The sequence below is a fragment of the Bicyclus anynana genome, chromosome 17 (genome assembly GCF_947172395.1).
Source record: "Bicyclus anynana chromosome 17, ilBicAnyn1.1, whole genome shotgun sequence".
Lineage (NCBI taxonomy): Eukaryota > Metazoa > Arthropoda > Insecta > Lepidoptera > Nymphalidae > Bicyclus > Bicyclus anynana.
Genome location: NC_069099.1, coordinates 7,226,883 through 7,246,430, shown reverse-complemented (window position 1 = coordinate 7,246,430; position 19,548 = coordinate 7,226,883). Strand labels below are relative to the sequence as shown.

The following is a 19,548-nucleotide window of genomic DNA, read 5'->3' as shown; positions in this document are numbered from 1 at the left end:
GTGTGCATAAATTACGAATAACACAATTAAGATTATCGAAGTATGCGGTTAAATTGCGACAGCAGCAGACAGGTTTATCTAACAGGTCGCCTATTGTGCTGTTTTAGTACATTTTTTTTATTGTAATTTCTTTGTGGTGTACAAGTGTATTTTCTTTCTTTCTTTCTCTTTCGCTTCTTTGCAAGCGTCGTTCTAAAGATAGACGTTCATATATCCGCATCGTAAGGTAACTCTAAGACGTGCATGACGACATAATATCTTGAGATGAAAGAAAGACATATGTCCCGATGGACGTCCACTACAAGACATAGGCCTTTTGTACGGACTTCCAAATATCACGATCCTGAGCCGTCTGTATCCAGCGAATCCTTGTTTGTATGCGCAATGGCCGTTATTAATCAGAGTAATTTCGAAAGGCATATAAAATTAATAAGAATGTAGACAGGCAATGCGCTAATATAGAGAAGTGAAGAAAACAAAATAGCACGTTTGTTTTCTTGAATATAAAGTAGCAATTTGATACTAAATATAGATACTACGCATCTTATTTGGTTAATTTGTTTACCACGAGTGTATCTCACACTTTCATTATTAATGGAGGACGAGAACTTGTTAGGAAGAGGATGAAAATCCACACCCCTTTCGGTTTTTACACGACATCGTGTAAAAAACGTGCCGGTACGCTAAATCGCGAGTACTTTTCTTATTTTATATATTTTTTTCATTTATTTAATTTTCATTAGTATGTCAGTAAATAATCTAAATATAACAGTAAATGGCCTGATACAGTATTATCAGCCAAAAAAAAAGTCAGACAACGTGGTAACGGTTTCCTATCTACATTGTCTGCAGTGCATAATGGGATTACGAAGGTCAAGTGGCTATCGATTCGCGAAAAGCCGCCGCGGCTAATTCAAGGTGGCGGACAGAACTGCGGGACAGGTTTATATAACAGTGTGATTTTATACAAACAAGAAGCAAACGTTATTAGGGCGTTTACTGCAGTAGATTACGCGGGGGCGTCCCGGCAACGGACAGGGACGTAGGTTATTCTGTGTATTCATTCAACTGAGGCACAGATAAATTAAGGCCTCGTGTGACTGTAATTACACCGGTTACTATGTCACTTTAATAATATTAAGACCACCTTTACAATGTTTAGTTTTATTTTTTTCTAGTAGACGTCGCGCGGTTTCACCCGCGTGGTTTCCGTTCCCGTAGGAATACCGGGATAAAATATATATTTTATCCCGGCCTATATATAGCCTTCCTCAATAAATGGACTATCTAACCCTGAAAGAGTTTTTCAAATCGGACCAGTAGTTCCTGAGATTAGCGCGTTCAATCAAACAAACAAACAAACTCTTCAGCTTCATAATATTAGTATAGATGTATTTTGTATTTAGTCTGACCGAATTTCTTCATTTAAACCGAATCACAGCTCGTATAATCTTTTGCGGCAGATATAACAATAACGCTAAAAGATGATATAATATACTTCTAGTAGATGACTCGCGGTTTCACCAGCTTAGTTCCCATGGGAATAAAGCAATAAAATGTAACCAGACACTCTCAAATGTCTTTCTATTGACCAAAGAATTTTCAAAATCTATTTGAAAATTAGGCCACGTGGAAGGTCACCCATGGACCGGCCAGATTAAATCTGCTGTAGGCGGTCCTTTGCATGAATGTACACGACTCACTACATACAGGGCGAAGTGGCGAATGCTCGTGAGGCGTATTACATCTGCCTCCAACACGTCATAAAGACCACGACCGCTCTGTCAAGAGCGCAGCGACAAAGAAGAATTTGAAAATTCAGAAAGGTCCAGAAAGTTTGTGATGTTACTACAAACCTAAGAAACTACATCCCTTTGTTATATTAGTAAATAAAACACGACCAACTCACCAATGATGTGTATGATTTTGTCCCTTTTACTCGTAGCTCTACCTATTAAAAAATTTTCAGGCTTAACGTCCCGATATATTAGATGTCTCGTATGGACATATTCGATGCGATGTAGCTGAAACAGAGAATTGGACAAATTTTCATTGTATGCATTGAAAGGACATAATGAAGATTCATCATCATCATTATCAGCCGATGGACGTTCACAGCTGGACATAGGCTTCTTGTATTTTTAAACAGTTTCGAGCCGCCAGCATCCAGCGGCTCCCTGCAACACGCTTGATGTCCTCGGTCTATCTAGTTGGTACTATGGAAGATTAGTTTACCTAGTTAAGTAAGTAAGTACCTAAGTAAGATATTTGTGTCTGTTAGCTTGACTAAGCCATTCATTATCCAAAAGTTTTTTTAACCCCCGACGCATTAAGAGGGGTGTTATTAGTTTGACGTGTCTGTCTGTCTGTCTGTCTGTCAGTTTGTCTGTGGCACTCCCGAACGGATGTAGCGATTTCAATTTTTTTATTTTTTATTAGAGGTAACTTATGTGTGTTCTTAGACATGTTTGATAAAAATTGGTTACAAGTTTTGGGGGGTTTTCATATTATTATTCAAAAATGCTTTAAAAATTGTAAACTTAACAATGGGTACGAGTTAATTGTTAATTTTATTGATTTTTTACAATCCTGCAGCAAAACCGAGTTCACTAAACTTTTGATAAAGTGAGACTTTATTTATACATTTTAAAACGCATAGATATTAAAATACCGATCTAGATTATTATGTTGAAGTAAATGACTTAAGCCATCAGCGTATTTTTATTAGAAAAAACATGATGATATTGCGAACTTTATAAAAAACATAACAGTGTTGTATTAAGGGTCTATTCAGACATGAGGGTCAAGGCTCTATTCGTTCAGGGACGTGCCTTTAGTTGTCTGCGTTGACATTATTGGCGACAGTACTTTCAGTTTCGAAAGAATTTAAATGTATAGAGCCTTAAGAATTTAAAATACAGTGATTGTCCATAAGCCGAGATAGCCCAGTGGATATGACCTCTGCCTCCGATTCCGGAGGGTGTGGGTTCGAATCCGGTCCGGGGCATGCACCTCCAACATTTCAGTTGTGTGCATTTTAAGTAATTAAATATCACGTGTTTCAAACGGTGAAGGAAAACATCGTGAGGAAACCTGCATACAAGAGAATTTTCCCAATTCTCTGCGTGTGTGAAGTCTGCCAATCCGCATTGGGCCAGCGTGGTGGACTATTGGCCTAACCCTTCTTATTCTGAGAGGAGACTCGAGCTCAGCAGTGAGCCGAATACGGGTTGATAATGGTGGTGTCCATAATCGATAATAATTCAAACCCATGAATTAACAAACTTATGATTAAGGGTTTCATATTCGAAAGTACTGGCATACTCCGACAATAATCACTGAGTTTTAGCCTTGCTTATATTTCATTAAATTTAAATCTCCAATTATATATTAGTACTGCCGACTTTCTGACTCCAAGCTGTTAGTGCTAAGTCCTTGAAAGAGAAATAAAATAACCTAGAATAAATAAATAATATTTTGTAGTTGTAATGATTTAGAAATCGAACTCTGGATCACATTATCTTTAGCAGTAACAGTTAACCACTGATCTTAAACATGTTTATAGAGTACCTACAACCTAGACCTTTCTCAAAAATTGTAATATAGAGTACCTACTCGTACAACCTAGACCTTTCAAAATTGTAATAGCTACATAGAACAAAGTTTCAATAGAAGCGAAGAATAAAGGAATAGGTACGTAATACAAGTGCATTTATAAATATTTGGTAGTTTTTGAGAGAATTTGTAGAGCGCTAAATTCGCTTTGAACTATCTGAACGTCGACCTTGGACAACGACGGAGAGAAAAGGCTTAAATAAAGAACATTGGAAAACTTGCACTGTTTACATGAATGTAATCTTTGAGTGCTCAATGTGATTCATCGCGGGCCTTGGACCTCGAAATATTAAATAAGAATTTTTATGGGAACCACAGGGTAATAAGAATCGCTTTACTTTACGTGTATCTATCTGAACGACTTGTGTTATTACGGATCATAGAATGTTGCAGGAGGGGTACTTCTAACTCGCAGCATTGTTACATAGTTTACTTTAACCTGAAATCTTTTGAATTTTCATGTTTATAAGATAGATAGATAGATGCTTCAATCTGTACAATGCAATGCTATAGGTACAATTTGTCAAAATATTTTCGCATGAAATTTTGATTGAAGTTGCCAACTTAGGGGAGGGAGGGAGGAATATATTATTTTTAGGCAGTTTGGAGCCGCATGCATCTAGCGGCTCCTTGTAACTCGATTAATGTCATCAGACCACCTAGTAGGGGTCAACCAACACTACGCTTTCCGGTGCGACGTCGCCATTCCACGACCTTGGAACCCTATAGGCTCTTCGAACTATGTACCCCATATCATCTTCGCGACTCGTTGAACTGTGTCGGTGACTTTGTTTTGTTTATAGTCTAAGAACCCCATACATCCGGTTGACAGGTCGGTGAAGGTCGTCTTATATTCCGATCCTCTACAATTAGTACTATTCTTACTTACCAGCTGCATAGCGATCATCAGAACAGTCTTTAAGGAGAAGCGTCGGCCGCACAGATCGAACAGATCCTCTAGGGACGGGCCCAGCAGTTCCATGACCAACGCATTGTATTTACCGCAGGGCCCGAAGTAATACACCTCGGGGATGCCTTCCGCTGTCGACGGAGCTAATAGTTCACGGGATATAAGGGCAGGGGAGAGAAGGAAAGGGAAAATATAAAAGTTTAGTACTCACATAAAACCACACACGGCGGACACACATTGGCAGGATCAAAGAAAATTTTGCTATGTGCGTCAACTTTTACTTTGAATTAGTTTTACTTCACAGCCTTAAATTAGAGCTAAAATTATGAGTTATATTTAGCAGATATACACAGGATTCTCTGATTCGCCATAAAATATTGATAAATAACATGTGAAGTTAAGGAGCTTCGTTAACTTTTAAGTCTTTGGTGTCATCTCATAATGGTTATTGACTGCTTGAATAGAAAAACATAGCAAAGTCAACTTTGATTGGCACGACTCGCGACAGAAAGCGAGCCAGTGTTACAGAGCATTGCTCTCGCTCGCACCATTTTGACACAACAGTAAAGCCGATATTAAATACTAAAATACGATTCTCTGCACCATTTTTACAAGGCTTTTTGTTATCATAGTGAACGTTACATTATGGCCAATCAGGTAAACAATTGAGAGCAATACTCTGAGGGGAAAGGCCTAAACAACGACATGACCACGGCAGTCGCCCGTCGCACGATAAGAAAACCGCAATTTAGCATTCAATATCGGTTGTGGTGTTGTGTGTAGGAACAATCACCTATCTACTTAAACTGAGGTTACACATACAGTTTGGTCCATGATTTGATCGAATGGTATTATTGATAAATGGAATATACCAATAGGAGGTATAAAGGCAGTTTTTTAAATCACGTAGGATTGAAACAAATGCCTGTGACCTATCTCAATATGAGTCATGTCAATAAACGTCATGAACTAAACTGCGCGTGTAAACCTCTTGCGTATCGAGTATACGATCACTTACTAACTGCATAGCGATCATAAGGACCGTCTTGAGTCTGAACCTCCGTCCGCAGTGCACGAATAGGTCCTCTAAAGAGGGTCCTAGCAACTCCAAGACCATGGCGTTGTAGCGGCCACCACACGTCCCCAAGTAGTACACTTTAGGGATCCCCTCTATGTAACGGTTACTTTGTAAATATCAAGAACTAGGTCATCTATTACGGGTGCGCCTTAGTAAAATAAATACAGACTACATACAAATACGCCTACAGTTACAGTGCGAAATTGCGCTTGTACACAAATACGTAAGTAAACTAAATTGACAGCTCTGAATGTAGTGCAATCCTTTTAAACAAAGAGCTTTCAAAATGAGGCCATACTTTTAGACTTGTCAATTTCATTCTGTTTTATGTACATCGTATTAACACGAATGGCGTAAATTCACTAGTATTCAAAATTAAATCAAAAGTTCAGACCTTTTGAGAACAAACAGTAGACAAATTTTAATTTAGTCTTAATAAACTTAAACTGATCTAATAGTCCTTGAACCTTTAACGATTTACTTAATATTTTAATTTAGACTTGAAATATTATGTAGCCCAAAAAAGGGTCTTTGTTTTAACAAGGTAGATCTATACGCCTACCTTAATTAATTAGGCCAGACAAGATTCCTTAAAATATTTTTAATTAAGAATGGAAATGATCCCTTTCAGTAGTATAATTTTGATCACGTCAAATTGTTCTTTGATTCAAATTATACGACTGTGGAGGAATTCACTTTAAGACATTGATTTTGTACAAAATAATATTTATGCCGTCACAAATAAGATTCATGACGTGAAGGTGATGTGATATTAATAAGCAACTTGGTAAAACAAACACGAGGCAGATATCCACAACACCAATTTATTCTGTTTTGACTTGATTTTGTTTCCGGCAACTCCACCGACTAAGCGAAGACTACTGCTGAATATGATGGTATTAGAAGTCTCATCGGACTGTAGATTTCTATACTAAAGCCATACTCGATGTGTACTGTTTACCAACAAACAAATTAGAAATGAAGGTAGAAAACGCCTGTCATTTCATAACTTATTTATTTTAAAGTATGTATTGCTTTTTTTATAAAATGTAATTCCAAATATATCAACTATATCAAATTATTTAGAGCTTATAAATCAACTTTATTTTCATTAATTTAAGAACAAGTTAATTATAATAATTAGTATTAGGTGTGAAATGACTATATTTATACCCTCATTTTCAATTTTGTTTGTTGGTAAACAATGTACATGGAATATGGCTTAAGATTCAAAACCTAACCTAACCTAACCGTAGTTAGCTACAAAGGCTTCAAAACGACGCTCGAATTGACACCATTCGACATTTCTTGCTGTAGTTACAGAATACAGATATAAGTGAAATGAATGCACATAAAGACATTTCCGTCCCTCCGTATCTACGCTACCTGTCATATCGCATCTGAATAGGCCGCACCGCTTTAAACTTTAACGAACTATAATTAACAACTCAAGATTACACTACAAGGCACTTGTTAAGTCATCATCCGTGAACTAATTCCGTGTACGTAACCCGGCGCAATTAGTACATTTTTACCACACAATGATAACTGTTCAACCCTTTTGAGTGAACTGGGTTATTTTAAACTGAAACTTCGAGTGAAACTTTAATCACAGAGAGAGCATGTATGTATATTTGAAATGGAAGTAAAAGTTAATTTATTTTAACTAGCTTAGTCTGCAAACACTTAAAACTAGTGACTCTACTACCAGTTCGGAAGGCAGGATCTGCTAATATACTCGTTGATATAATATTTCTTTTATTTCCTGTGTGAAGGTTGAAGCTGATTTGATGCTCGTATCGCCTCCAAGAGCCTTTCTCACAGATTGTGTAGTAATTTTGACTCAGTAAATGATTTTTATTTTTACACAACTAAAATTTATACCCTACGAGAGACTTTTGCACTTTTTGAATGCAATTTTTAATGGAACATGATCACACAGGTTTCACAAAAGAGCATTTTCTATCCAATAACTCTACGGATAAGGATAAAGGGCTGATAGGTCACGAGTTCGATCTTCGTTCAGTTGACTATTTTCATACAAACTGTGAATAGTCTCCAATATTTTAGAACTTATTCTAGGGGATTATTGGTCGTATCTAATTCCTTTATTTAAAGAGGGCAGTTCACAAAATTCACATCTTCATCATATTGCAAGCATACAAAGCCGGCGAAGGTCGCTAGTTATATTAGTGAAGTTTTTGATTAAGTGCTCATGCACCAATACGAGTATTAAGGATCATTCGCACGAGAGCTTTTTTAACAGACGTTAAAAAAACGTTCACATACAACAAATGCATTCCCAACTATATGTTCACACGATAGTGTTTTTAAAACACGAAGCTTTTTTATCGAGCAGTGTTGCATTTTAAATTTTGGGCGTTGGAAATAGACCATGAATTAAATTAAGAACGTTAATAAAAGCGCTAACGCTGGGTTTTTTAACTCTCGTGCGAATGAAGCAAAAGCAAAAAATGTAACGTTCTTATGAAATCTCTTTTGAAGTGTACACAGGTAGTTTCATCTTGTAAACAATGACGATATTGCGAGTACGCTTAAATACACAAACCGTTAAATTATAGAGAATTTTGTATACAACTTCATTACAAAAAAAATCATTTACACTTTTTAAGTTTTAACAATATTAAGTTTTAATAATAATCATGAATAATTATTATTTACCGTCATAGTTTCTACTTTGTATTATTATTAATCATCTAAAAATTGCTTTTTGCATATTTCTTTTACGTTTGCATCACTACTGTGTCAAGTATGTATTTTTTATTGCTGTAAAGAAATATCTAAAAATAAACTTAACCATCAAAAACACGAGCAGTACTTTCGTGGCGTTACACGTATTAATGAAATGACTAAGATTCCTTATGTATTGAAAATTTACCGTGTGTAAAAAGAATACCCTATGAACACAGGGCATAGGCACACATAGTATAGTAATTTTATATTGTACTTATGCATGGCATACTTAAATATATATTTTCAAAATAGATCATTAACATCTATTTTGTTTTATAAGGGAAATATTTTATCTAATCGTTAGTCATAACGTACATAACGAAAGTTGTTTGAGTTAACTTATTGTATTTTAATACTAAACATCAAAGCCGCCGCCGCTACAAAAAGCAAGAAGGGCCTACAAAAGTAGCTGAAGCGCGCGACAGCCACTTGTGGCCGGTGGTCGTGGTGGTACTTTTTTAACCCATACATGCAGTATCATAATCGCGCGAGTGGCGTGTGGCGCTTAGTGGCCAGTGCGGGCCACAAGAAGCGAGCAGCGACCATTGTAGCGTATGGCGGCCACCGGCGTCAACCGTGTGCGGCGAGTCCGTATAAAATGTATGAAAACTACAGGAAGTATGCCGGTAGCGGCGTCTTGTGGTTGTGGCCGGTGACCCGTGTGAGGGAGTCCTAAGATTACTGTACAGCGCTAACAAAATATACAGTCGATATACCTAATTGAATTAAACTGGTTCTAGGGTACAATGAATGGCATCATTTGGACTATCGCGACTGATGAAGTGTTAAATTTATAGCGGACCGAATCGTGTTAGTAGAAATAATCCCAAAACAACATCCGATCTCTCTCGAAGTTCGTTTAAAAACATTTATGAAGAACGCTATAAATGTGTGGTTTCCGGGTAACATAATTTATATATTTCAATTTAAAACGATAAAACAAAGTGCTTTCTAGTTGCCAATTAATAGTTCCCTTTTGCCTTCTAATCAAACATGTGCAACAGACGAAGGAGAAATATTATAATTACTCAATTAATATACAATATAATGCTACCCACACACCGTCCAATAAGTCCACATACCTTCAGCGCTAGTTACAGGACATCCGACACAACTGATCGTGTGTTGCATGATGTCATGCACATCGAATTATTGGATGATGAGTGGCTAGAACCGTTTAGTTTCGAGTACTATTATCGGTTTTCACGTTTCGAAACAGGTATATATGTGATCAACAAAAACTTCTTCAACGCAATTTTCATACACTTGAATTTTACCAAAAGAAGAAATGTTTTGTTGTGTAGTTAAATGAAATGGTAATTTTATCGACCGGGAAAATTTCCGACATAAAAAAGGTTGGAGTAGCTACCTACCCACATGCAAATGGGTTATATTTGTAAGGTAAAATTCAAGCTATGCCCGTTTCGGATTCTCTAAATGAGAAACCCTTTCGGATATTTTGTAATAAAACTTATATTTAGCTGATTTAATGTTATAACACTCACCGTGCGTTCCTAATAGTTTGTAAAATCGATATTCTAGATGTAATTGTGGAGCCTTGGATTTCATAGGCTCCATCTTAATCGCTACGTGTTCATTGTTGTAGAGATTTTTTCCTGTGAACAAAAATAACACAAATTAATATTGTAATGTTGTGATATAAAATACCGACCTGTGACCTTACATTAAGCCTAACTCATCGTTGAGGACAAAGATATTTATTATAAAATCTTGATTGAACGAGTTGCCCAGTTTACCGAGATACGCCCATTTATGAAATGAAGAATGATTATGGGAGAATTACAATTATACATTTTACAAATTATTAATAAAAATTACAATTATAACAGTGTGGCTTAATGAGACTTTGTAGACTATAAAAAAAAGTTAAATCAGATCGATGACGTCATTTATCTACAACCTTATTAGTGGAATGTACACTAGATTCGGCTCCACTGTGAGATTTTTAACTCGTTTCTCCGTATAAGTGTCAACACTCAACACCACATCACGTGCAATTAATAGCCTGCTTAACTCCCGTCCCTCGTAATTGAAAAGGGTGTTGGTTTTTAAAAGCACTCTTTTAGTTGGTTTGGTAGTAGGTTGTTGATTTTTTGTCGTCGTGACTTTTTGTACACATTTAAGTGTTCTTCAGAAAGGAAAGACTTCAATTTGACCAGTAATGTATGTCAGCTTCAACATTTTACTACACTTGAAGGAGGTACGCACTTCTTTGAAAAAATAGTTTTATTTTTTGGATTAAGTATCGATAGTTAGTTTTATCACCACCAAGCGATTTATTGGTATATGGTGGACGTCTGCAACTTCGTCCGCCCTTAGATCTCCTTATTCCAGCCCTGTAGCTAAGTCTATAGCGGAAATCTACAATTATAAACTACCTCCCTGCCGAATTTCATCTTTCTTTAGATTGATTAAACATCATCTTCATCATTCGCTAATTTTGGGGCACAGACCTCTTTACTATAAATAAGGTCTCCTTGTTGTATATATTAAGAGTACCTACGCGATTTAGGAATGTGTTTTGATTATTTTCGCACTTTAATTTTTGATAATAAGTATTATTTGTTAAGACTTAATGTAATACAACGTAAACGAAACAAGTATTAATGTATACCTAGTACCTAGTTTGTTACCTGTTAGTAGGTACGTTACGCAACAGCCGCCCAGGATATTCCAGGAAAACAGACGGTTTAGCCGTGTCGATGTTAGCAACATTCGTATAAAACAACAAATCTAATAAGATTTAGGTGTGACGCAAGCGGCGTGCGCGCATTTAGAGAAAATTCATTATCATTTGTAAAGTGCCTACCGCCTTCCAGTAAGCAACACATCTAAAAGGTGACATAGAGCTTTCATTAACACGTAAAACGTTACCTGTGACGTGTAAAAATTCTAGCGTTAAACAGATTAGACACCAATTAATTTCTGAACGGAACAAATCCAAGCATCGTTGGCGTAAGGCAATTAATGCACACTAAGAAGAGTCCTTTTCAACTAGTTTAATAACTAATCATCTTTTTTCTCAAAGATATCGTCATACGATAACACGTAAAAACCAGCATCGGATATAGTTTTAAAAAACTTGCTTTTCAAGAAAGTGGAATTTCCAACTCAACGTGATTGAAGGGTTGATCTAATACTAACAAGTGACTTCGCAGCCAATCACTAACTTAACATTGATGAAACAGACTACGCACAATTCTCAATACTACGACATTTTAAACTCTCTTAGCGATTAACGTAACAACAAAATCTTAATAGATAGTTGAGAATAAAAGTTACGTTTTTATTAAAACAGAAATAAAGTACACTTGAACAGGAATAAAGTAATGCCGGCAGAGAAAGGTTGTTATTGAACTAAAGAAAACAACACTCTATACGACGAAAGAAAAAAAAAAACTACTACTCATTATTATGTTTATATTTAAATATTTCATATTCTGAACTTTAGCTATTGAGCCCTACAAAGGATGATTCACCTACAGGGGAATATTTTAAGGGACCAATGGTCCAGTACTTTGACAAAGAGCAATGCGTCAGCGTCTCCCCACTGAGGGGTTCGGGCGCGTTGCTTTATGGTGTCTACAGTTGAATTTGGTGCTGGCATCATAAAAGCGTTATCCACACCATGCGCACAAAGATAGGCTACAACAGATGGCCCGTTATTAACACTGACTGACATGGCTTTTCTGTACACTTATTAAGTGGGAACACAAGTCGTTAAACTGATGCTTTCTAAACAAACTGTTTACTTCATGACATTGGACGATGAACTAAATAACCCGATTTATTTTTATAAGGGCTTTTTCTTTCACACAATTTTTTTGTACATTACGTCCGGTCTCAAGAAATAAAGACTAAAACATAGCTCCGGAAGCGGAGCCGCTGATAGTTCTATTTATTATTCATATTTTGGTTCCTTACAATTTACGTATTTGATATTGTAATATTTTTTAATATTTAATACTGAAGCAAAACGTACATAACTTCGCAAATATAAAGATAAATCCCCGGGATCAAACTCTCGCCCCTTCTGTATAAAGTCTTAAACTCTCAACCTACTATATGCGCCACCAGAACTTTTACAGCGCAAATATTTTTACCGTTTAACGAACAGCCTGCATTCTGTAAAGTTACAGCTGTGTGACAACATTTGTTTCTATGGCAACTTCGTTGTTAGTGAAATTTTAATTTTGGCAACTTAGAAACTAAGTTCAAATTCGAATAGGACGAAAAGTTCTTCGACGAGTGTAAAATAGTGGAATCGACCCCAGTAGGTCTAGCATGCGACCAACGACATTTTATCCCGTGAAGAGGAACGTATTATCCCGTGAAGAGGAAAAGAAAAATGTCGGCCAATGGCGGCGGAGTTATCAACCAATAGCGACGCTACCTGAAATATCGCTATCATTGCGTTGAGACGAGATAGATGGGACTGGGACTGACGACCCAGTCCCATCTATTTCGTCTCAACGCAATGATAGCGATATTTCAGGTAGCGTCCCTATTGGTTGATATATGTCTATTTCTCTTCAATAAGACATGTCGTAGTCTGCCAATCCGCAATTTGCCAGGGTGTTGGACTATTTTGCCTAACCCCTCTCAATCTGAGAGGAGACTCGAGCTCAGCAGTGCAAGCCGAATATGGGTTGATAATGATGATAATGAATGAAGACATGTCGTTAGTCGCATGTTAGGCCTACAGATCCTACTTAACATTGATTTAAAACAACCACTTCTTTCATTGTGACGTCACAAGATGACTCAAATATACGATACCGTTCGCAGCAAAGATCGTCATTATCGGATCTCGACGGACTCTGTATCTTATCATAAATTAAAAGGAACAATAACTCAATAAGGACTATATAAATGTACTGACCAATATTATTAACTTGATTTATTACGATGATTATTTTATACCCGCTATGCAGAGTTATGGCAAAACCTTATTTTGTTAAAGTAAATATGGCTAGTTTATTTTTATTGGTTTATAGTTAGCAAGCTATTCGAATTCTGTGGTTTTAGTTTCTATATTACTATACACAATATAAAACTATAACATAATCGTTATGTTTGTGGAATGTCTAAAGTTTTCAGTATGTCACTTCTTTCGCTTCTTAACGCTATAAAAAAGCACAGTGTGAGAATGTACTGAAACTTAAGCTGTCATATAAATTATAATAAAAAAAGCCGAGAGAGTGCCTGTGATGGCCAGACCTTAATATTATAAATGATGAAAATAGTGCTTCTACAAATAGGTGATTACGGTAACAATCTTTACTACTTACGAAGTATCATCATCATCATCATCATCATCATCATCATCATCATTGTATCACCATTGATCACCTTAGATTTTTGAAGCCAGCTGCATGCTAATTCACTATTTTTGACGTATGCTAGTTGACATATACGAAATTGAGATTCTATGACACTGCCTGGCATTGCTTATTATAAATAAAGATTTATTATTAATACTAGCGGACGCCCGAAACTTCGTCTACCTTTAAACTTTCAACTACCTCTACCCTACCCCTACCCTACCCTTAGGGGTATAAAAAATAGATGTTGACCTATTCTCATAGATACCGGATAAGCACAAAAAATTTCATCAAAATCGGTCAAGCCGTTTCGGAGGAGTATGGCAACGAAAACTGTGACACGAGTTTATATATTAGATGTAACAAATCTGATCCGGTGCTTACTAGTGGATATCATACAGTATGTACATGACATTTTGTCAATTGATTTGATGTTTATTTTAATAGCTTGATAATAAAGACCAAAATAGCTTAGAATAGGCCAGCTGGTTTCAAAAATCAATCAATTAAACGTTGGGATATTATGAATAATCCACGTCTTCAGTCACAATACATTAAGCTTCGTGGAAAGCCTTTGAATAACAACGTTAAAACACTAAGCTAATTCTCAGGCTACCTGACACACGATTTCTTATATTATTCCGTAGAAAACATAATAAAATAAAGCTTTTAACTACCTCCTAAGGCCCATCACTGTCCAAACTCCGTTCTTGTCTACCTATAGTACCTACTACTACTACTAGCACGGTCACAAACTCAGCTTTTACATTTTTTTAAAAGCTGAGAGTTTGTCAGCATATAAACCAAAATACATTTATTAGCATTTTCGAAACGTCAAGTTTGACTATTTGTAAAGACTCTACGAGCAGTTCGGAAGGCAGGTTCTGCTGAGAAGAGCCGGCAAGAAACTCAACTCTCTTTCATTGCTCTTTTATAAAATCATAAATTATTATAATAATGTAAAGGTCTGGTCATCACAGACACAGACTAAGCAACGATAGAAAATATCACGTCAATTTTCTAATACATCTCTAACTCCTTTACTAAATACTGGAAGGGTTCACGGCAGACAGCGTGACTCATTCAAATAGCTTGTTTGGAATGTTGCTCAAACAAAAAAGTATGGCGACTATAGAACCTTATAATATGACTTATAGCTTGAATCGATTCTTCAGCCGGAACAGCAAAACATCGATCAAGTAATCGAATATTCTGTGTAACAAGTCTAAGCGATGTGCTCGTTAATCTGTGTAAAAATTACACGTATGTGTATTGTGAGTCAAATGTATAGTTTTGTGTAAGGACACAAAGTATATTTAATGGTGTTAAATATTTTAGGTGTTAATTTACCTCGTCCCCCTCGAAAAACGACAGACAATTATGTTGGTGAATTTGGGTGCGAAGCATCTTCATACTCGTAGCTAATTCCTCTATGCTACAACCAAAGCACAACTGTCGTCTAAAATAGGACATCTATACTATAAGCTTGACAAGTTCGTTCGTAACACTCCCGACAGTCCACGCGGGCCGGGGGGTGTGTAGCGATGAATGAAAGACCATCTACTGATGCACCTCACTACCCCGCATGCACGATTTCACAACCGCGCAATCTTTCCCCCCGTCGCCCGCATATCATGGGAGTGTCATCAACGAACTTGCCAAGCTATACTAGTTATAGTATACGCCAACGCTCTTGGCGCGTGTAGTGTCATGTAAAGTAGCGTTACGTAGTAATTTTTTATACAATCGCGATCTTGAATGTGCTGTTTTTACACTCAACTTGTTAGTCAACTCAACTCGAGGTATAACGACAATGCGTGCGGTGCATGCATGTTTCGTAAGAGAGGAAAATAACTTGCTCTGCATCCTATGTAAAAACTTTCAAACACGCTCATTTGTGTTTTCATTAATCGATATAATTTTTAGTTCTTTTTTCGGGTTGAGTAAGTGCCGATGGCTCCATGTGGGACCACTACGGCGTCACGGGGGGGTTAAGGCGAGCGCAGAAGCATCGCCTGATGAGACCCGAAGGCTGAAATAAAGATAGAGGACGGAACGACTCTCTAAGGGCGTCTCCTATGAGACTCGGACCTCGGCTGAAATGGCCTATCGGGAGGGAGTAACCGTGACCTGAGTGAATCAGTCCGGACGTCCCCGAGATCGTGAGTTAGAAGACCCACGTCCGGGTGACGTAAGATATCGGGAACCTCGTCTTCGCCGGCGAAGACGCTGTGTTGCTTGTGGTTGTGTTGCCCGGGAAGCATTGTCGGTCGTCATGTCATCGTCTGGATCGTAAAGGACGTTTTTGGGACGCCTCCGCTTGAAGTTAGCGTAAAGATTGGGAGTGTAGTTGCAGAAAAGATAACCCTATAGTAAAGTCTCGCGAATGAATACAAATAATCAGAAAAATGTTGATTACAGTGTAATACCCAAATTACAACGCGACCTCAATCGCTTCGAGGAGAAAGGACAACCTAATTATATCGTTCAGGAGTCTGAATACGTACCGAGAGAGTGACACAATAGGGATGATGACAGTTTTTTAAATTGTATATAAATTAATAGTATACTAATAGTAAAGCAATTTTGTAAAAGGAACAGGGTATCTACGATCATTACTTTCGGAGCTACAGGGATTTAAAGAGTCAGATTTGCGGCGCTGCCGCGGATCCCTGAAAAACGCCCCATACAAAATGGCTCGAAATAGTGACGTCATAGGCAATGTAATGATAGTTAGATTTGTATGCGCGTACAAACAAAATTACTAATATCTTTGTTATTTGTGCGTTTATGCTTATAGTTCATATAATAAAAAATGTCACATTTAATGTAAGGAAGCTAAAACTGTATGAATTTTCATCTAATTACGATAAAATATTTTTAATAGTTTTTGAAATTTTATAATCTCATTTATTTTGCAAATATCTAGACAATCTTTGCTTTTTATGTATAAATTAGTTAACATTGACCCTATTTACCCGAATGTATCATAAAAATCAATATATTCAAACCTAGTCATCATCCCCATTCTTTTGTAACAACTATCGTGCTAGATGGTAAGCTCTCGATTGATAAAAGAATTTTTTAAAATCGGTCCAATAGTTTCGGAATGGCGACCCCGCACTAGTAAGCGCAGTGTTGGCCGACCCCCCACCAGGTGGACTGACGACATCAAGCGAGTCGTAGGGATTCGCTGGATGCAGGCGGCTCAGTATCGTGATGTTTGGAAGTCCCTACAAAAGGCCTATGTCCTGCAGTGGACGTCCATCGGCTGATATGATGATGATGATGAATAGTTTCGGAGTCTATTTAAGAGAAACAAAAACCAGAAAAAAATCAAATTCGTGTTAGTGTTAGTTCAGACTAACAGAATTCTAGATAGAACATTACCCAATAGTTAAGGCTCGAGAATAATTATAAATAACAAGAAACACGTTGATTACAGTGTAATTAATACCCAAATTATAAGGCGACCTCAATCGTGAACAGTAATAGACAAATGTAAACCAATAGAGGCGCCGGAAGGATCGCTATCTCTTTCATGGCTATGGGACGAAAGAGATATTGGTTCGACCGCTACTGATCGACTATCTTTTCCGCATCTTCAGATATATCATTGTCGCGTGCTAGGCCAACAGGAGTCTGAATCTTTAACGAGTGTGAGTGACACAATTTTTTTGTAACAACAACCCTATCACTATCACGTGATCACATCCAAGACTTGAATGAGAACTTGAATCATGTGTCAAGTACACCTTCGGCAAACACAAATTAGCCTAACCCCTCTCATTCTGAGCTCAGCAGTGAGCCGTATATCGGTCTAAAACGAAGTTTTAAGAGGATGTCATAACTATCTTTGTTCAAATTCAGTACCTTTTTGCATGACTGAGTAACGCCAAAACATACACTTTCACATTTACATTATTAGTTGGATAGGTTTATTCACTTTACAACGACCTCAAACTCTATCTATTACCGCAACAAAATACAATAAAAAATAATTGCCGTGTCGTGGTCATCCATCTTACGAGCCAACAACAGACGTGAACAACTCGATGAACCAAGTTCCATAGCAGCGTTGCCTGTACCTATTTACATAATTCCCCACAAAATGCCCAAAAATTGGGCCAAAAAAGAATAACCCAATTCCCCTTGTACTTGTACTTGTAGTACAACTTGTAAAGTAAAGGAAAATATGCAAAATTAATGCAGTATTTTATTTATCTATATTTATTAGCCTTTTCCGAAATGACAATCACCATGATTTTATTGAGTATACTTTTCATATCATAAATAGACTAGCGGACGCCCGCGACTTCGTCCGCGTGAACCTCGATGTAAACTTTCAACTACCTCTACCTACCCCTACCCTACCTTTACCCTACCCCTACCCTACCCTTACCCTACCACTACCCTACCTTACCCCTAACCTACCCCTACCCTATCTTACCCCTACCCTACGTTCAAATTTTTGCTGATTTTTTTTGCTATAAACCTCACGGAGCCCGAGACCTTTCCAACGAATGCAAAACCGTGGAAATCGGTTCGTGCGTTCTGGAGTTATAGCGTCAGGAAGGAAAACCCGACTTATTTTTATATAGTAGAAGAATAGACGGTTGCAAAATTAAAAATTAATCCCTACAAAAGGTCCAAAGGTGAGGTAAAAATTCTCCACAATTTGGGGAGTTCCCCCCAAATTGGCAACGCTGTTCCATACATTCACAAGTTGGCATGTCTGATGACAATAAAGCAGGTACCGGCGGAGTAGTTGTCTGTGCATAAAACATTCGCGCGGAAATAGATCGAACCGCATCGCGTCCAATTTGCATCGAACAACAGAATAGATACGTGGAAAAATTTTAATCGTGCGAAATCATAACACTACGTACTTTCATTACAATTTCTATACCATACAGAAATTATAAAAAAGTTTTATAGTATAGACTAATCTTTTTTTATTAACAGTTATATTCTATACTAATATTATAAATGCGAAAGTAAGTCTGTCTGTCTGTGATTCTTATAGAGCTTCAAGGGAGTGAAACAGGGGTTGAATTGAATGTTTGTAGGAAAGTCCTTTATATTTAAATTTGTATTCACGGTAATTTGTACATCGCTAAAAAATGTAAAGTGTAATGGGGCTAAAAATGCTACGAAAGCTTAATCCACCTTTTTGCGGACATAGTTTGGGTCATTGTAAGACATCTTAATGGGCATTTGGACGAGCGCAAAAGCACAAAGTCGAGTCGTGTCGAGGGAACAGAAATCCCTCTATGGGTGTCAACTCGGAACCTTTGTTCATAGAAACATAACCGATGGGCTGCGACAGATACTCCTAAGTCCTGACACCCCCGTGAAATAACATAAACACTGCAATTTTGAAAATTGGCAGCCCTAAGCGGGTTATACACTCCGTCAGACTTCAACCTATAGTCTCAATATAGGTGTCTAAAGCTAGCATTCGGTTCTTTACATGGTCACTCAGAGAAGTACTTCTTGGCGACCGCGAGACCCTTTAGCGTCAAGTCTCAATAGATCAAAGATAAAGAGGTAATGTTTATCACCGAGAGATCGTGGTTTGATCACCTACCGCTGTAGGTACTATTGTACCTAGTACCCACTGCTAATACAATCTTTTCCGACTGCTTGGAGGGGAATGGAAATAATGTTCATATTTAATAAAACCCATAAAAAAGTACTAGTTTTTTGCTTACAACAGACAGTCGCAGCCAGTGACATGTTGCATTACTGGTTTCTATGTATTTCTGTGAAATACCGCCCAGAAAACGTGTCGCTAGTTGCCACGGAAGTTATTTCAAAGAAATACATAGAAACGCCTCTACTGC

The 19,548-nt window shown here is 37.3% G+C and overlaps 1 protein-coding gene across 13 annotated transcripts in view; it reads right to left on the bottom strand.

The window, feature by feature from the left end:
• The window catches only part of LOC112055421 (casein kinase I), an 82,363-nt gene that overhangs the window by 34,990 nt on the left and 27,825 nt on the right, over nt 1–19,548 (bottom strand). For all 13 annotated transcript variants that reach the window (XM_052886623.1, XM_052886626.1, XM_052886618.1 and 10 more), the window contains 3 exons: nt 9,863–9,973; nt 4,505–4,668; nt 1,910–2,024 (listed from right to left, as the gene is read on the bottom strand). In XM_052886623.1, the coding sequence (XP_052742583.1) occupies nt 1,910–2,024; nt 4,505–4,668; nt 9,863–9,973 (390 nt within the window). The remainder of the gene's footprint in view (nt 1–1,909; nt 2,025–4,504; nt 4,669–9,862; nt 9,974–19,548) is intronic.